This window comes from Pongo abelii, chromosome 5, assembly GCF_028885655.2.
Source record: "Pongo abelii isolate AG06213 chromosome 5, NHGRI_mPonAbe1-v2.0_pri, whole genome shotgun sequence".
Lineage (NCBI taxonomy): Eukaryota > Metazoa > Chordata > Mammalia > Primates > Hominidae > Pongo > Pongo abelii.
Genome location: NC_071990.2, coordinates 128,246,299 through 128,248,570, shown reverse-complemented (window position 1 = coordinate 128,248,570; position 2,272 = coordinate 128,246,299). Strand labels below are relative to the sequence as shown.

Sequence of the window (2,272 nt, the reverse complement as noted above, 5' to 3'; positions counted from 1 at the left end):
GAGTGAGAACATGCCATATTTGTCTTTCTGTGCCTGTCTTATTTCACTTAACATGATGTCCCCAGGTTCATCCATGTTGTCACAAGTGACAGGACCTCACTCATTTTTATGACTAAATACTATTCCATTGTGTAGATATACCATATTTTCTTTATCCATTCGTCCGTTGTTTGACACTTAGGTTGACTCCATATCTTGTCTACAGTGAATAGTGCTGTAATCCACATGAGAGGAGAGGTGTCTTCTATATACCGATTTACTTTCATAATGGCTGTACTAATTTAAAATTCCACCAACAGTGTACAAAGTTTCCCTTTTCTCCACATTCTTGCCAAAATTTGTTTTCTTTTATCTGTTTTATAATAACCATTCTAGCTGAGGTGGTATCTCTCGTGGTTTTGATTTGCATTTCTCTGATGATTATAGCAAGTAGTTTTTTTGTTTGCTCTCTAACCTGATGTTTTAAATATCAGGTCCACAGAACCCCCTTCGTCTGTGCATAGAATTCAGGAGATCCATGATGAGAACAAAGATACGTTTTTGTTTTTATTGTCCTGTAACTGAAATTTACTGTTTTCTTGAATTACAAATATGGTGTATCACAGATACTTTATAGCATACTATTTTTGTTGCTTATGTCTTGAAATATCTCTTGTTGTAGTCACTACTTTGAAGTTACGGTAGTTATTAGATTGTCAGTGCCTACACAGCAAAAATAAGGATGAGGACCCCTGCAGGAAGGCTGCACATTTGTATCTGCTATGACTCATGGACTCTGTGTAAAGTTAGCGGATGTATCAGGAAAATAAGACATAGGAGTTTCTCTTCCTTCCCCAGCATATTCTATAATCTATAAACATTTACTAATTCATTCATATTGTCCTCTATATGACAATATATCTCAGTAACAAAATAAAGATCATGGGGCTAGCAGCTGCTTTTTCACTGAAGTCCCTCATGACTTCTCAAGGAATCTTACTTAGCACAGGGTTTGATTATAGAGTAGTGGCAATAGTTTCCCTGGGCATAATTGCAACTGGTTCTGTTTCTTTAAAACCTTTCCTTTACATGCAGTGCCCTTCAGCTTGCCAATCAAAATTTGGGAAATGAGAACGTAGAAATTTAGGCTATTGTGTCAAACCTTAGTTGTCTTCATGATATCCCAGAGTTGAATAAATGAGGCATTCTTTTTTTTTTTTTTTTTTTTTTTTTGCAATTTTATAACTTTATTTCATCTATCTGATGATCAGCGATTAGTTCTCATCCACATTGACTGTCTGTAGATTTTTGAAAGTGGTAACAGGTACATAGGTAACCAAAGTATATAGCTTATTTGGTGAATCTTCATCCTCATTACGTTTTCTGGACAGCCGCACACGGATTCGGTATGGGACATTCCTTATTCCTTTGGCCCAGACAGCTTTGTTCAGCCTGGTGTCAATGCGCACATCTGGCGTTCCCATCTCCTTCATGGCAAATTTCCGAATCTCTTTGAGTGCCCGAGGTGCACGCTTCTTGAAGCCCACTCCATGTATGCGCTTGTGAATGTTGATGGTGTATTCTCGGGTTACCACTTCGTTGATGGCAGAACGGCCCTTTTTCTTCTCGCCACCCTTCTTTGCGGGAGCCATTCTGCCGCGTCCAAGTTGGAAAGGACAAATGAGGCATTCTTTTAAGGCTAAATTTGTCAAATAGATAATATTGGATAAACGAGATTATTTTTTGGAGAATATATCCTGTACAAAATGTTATCTCCTAAAAATTAACGTGGTCACCTGTCATATTAGAGGATCACTGATCCCCCCATCATTCAATAACTACTGAGTTAAGTGTGTTAAAACTTTAATCAGGAAAATGGTATACAGAGAGTTGAATTTTATAGTGCCAATAAATATATTTTCAAGTCCAACCCTTAACCAATTATAAGCTCAAATACCCATTAAATGTCCCTTTACTTATCATATTGTGGGTAATTTAAATGTTTTCAGAACTTTAGCATTGGAAAGAAGCAGCATTTTCGTCAGATAACTTCTTCGTAGAGTTTCCATTTTAGTTCGGGTTGGTTGTTAATTGTGGAGTAAAGAGAAGTGACAGAATCTCAATATTGTCTTTATTTCCAAATATAGTAAGTTGCAAATCACTGAACTACTCATCTGTAGTGAGGAGGTTGATTCCAGTAAGCCTTATTAAAAACTCCAAAATTATATTGTTTTATGACATTTAAAATAAAGATACCCAAACATCTTTGTTAGAAAGTTCCATTCCCACCCAG

General features: G+C 36.6%; 1 protein-coding gene across 1 annotated transcript; it reads right to left on the bottom strand.

The window, feature by feature from the left end:
- Window positions 1-1,184: 1,184 nt before the first annotated feature.
- LOC129058645 (large ribosomal subunit protein eL31) lies at window positions 1,185-1,654 on the bottom strand. Its single transcript, XM_054552626.2, has one exon. It carries the CDS (start codon window positions 1,629-1,631, stop codon window positions 1,254-1,256), a length of 378 nt encoding a protein of 125 aa, XP_054408601.2. The 5' UTR covers window positions 1,632-1,654; the 3' UTR covers window positions 1,185-1,253.
- Window positions 1,655-2,272: the final 618 nt, after the last annotated feature.

What these genes read in the sequence shown, in the direction of transcription:
- LOC129058645 (XM_054552626.2), bottom strand. Translation starts at nt 1,631, where the DNA reads ATGGCTCCCGCAAAGAAGGGTGGCGAGAAGAAAAAGGGCCGTTCTGCC.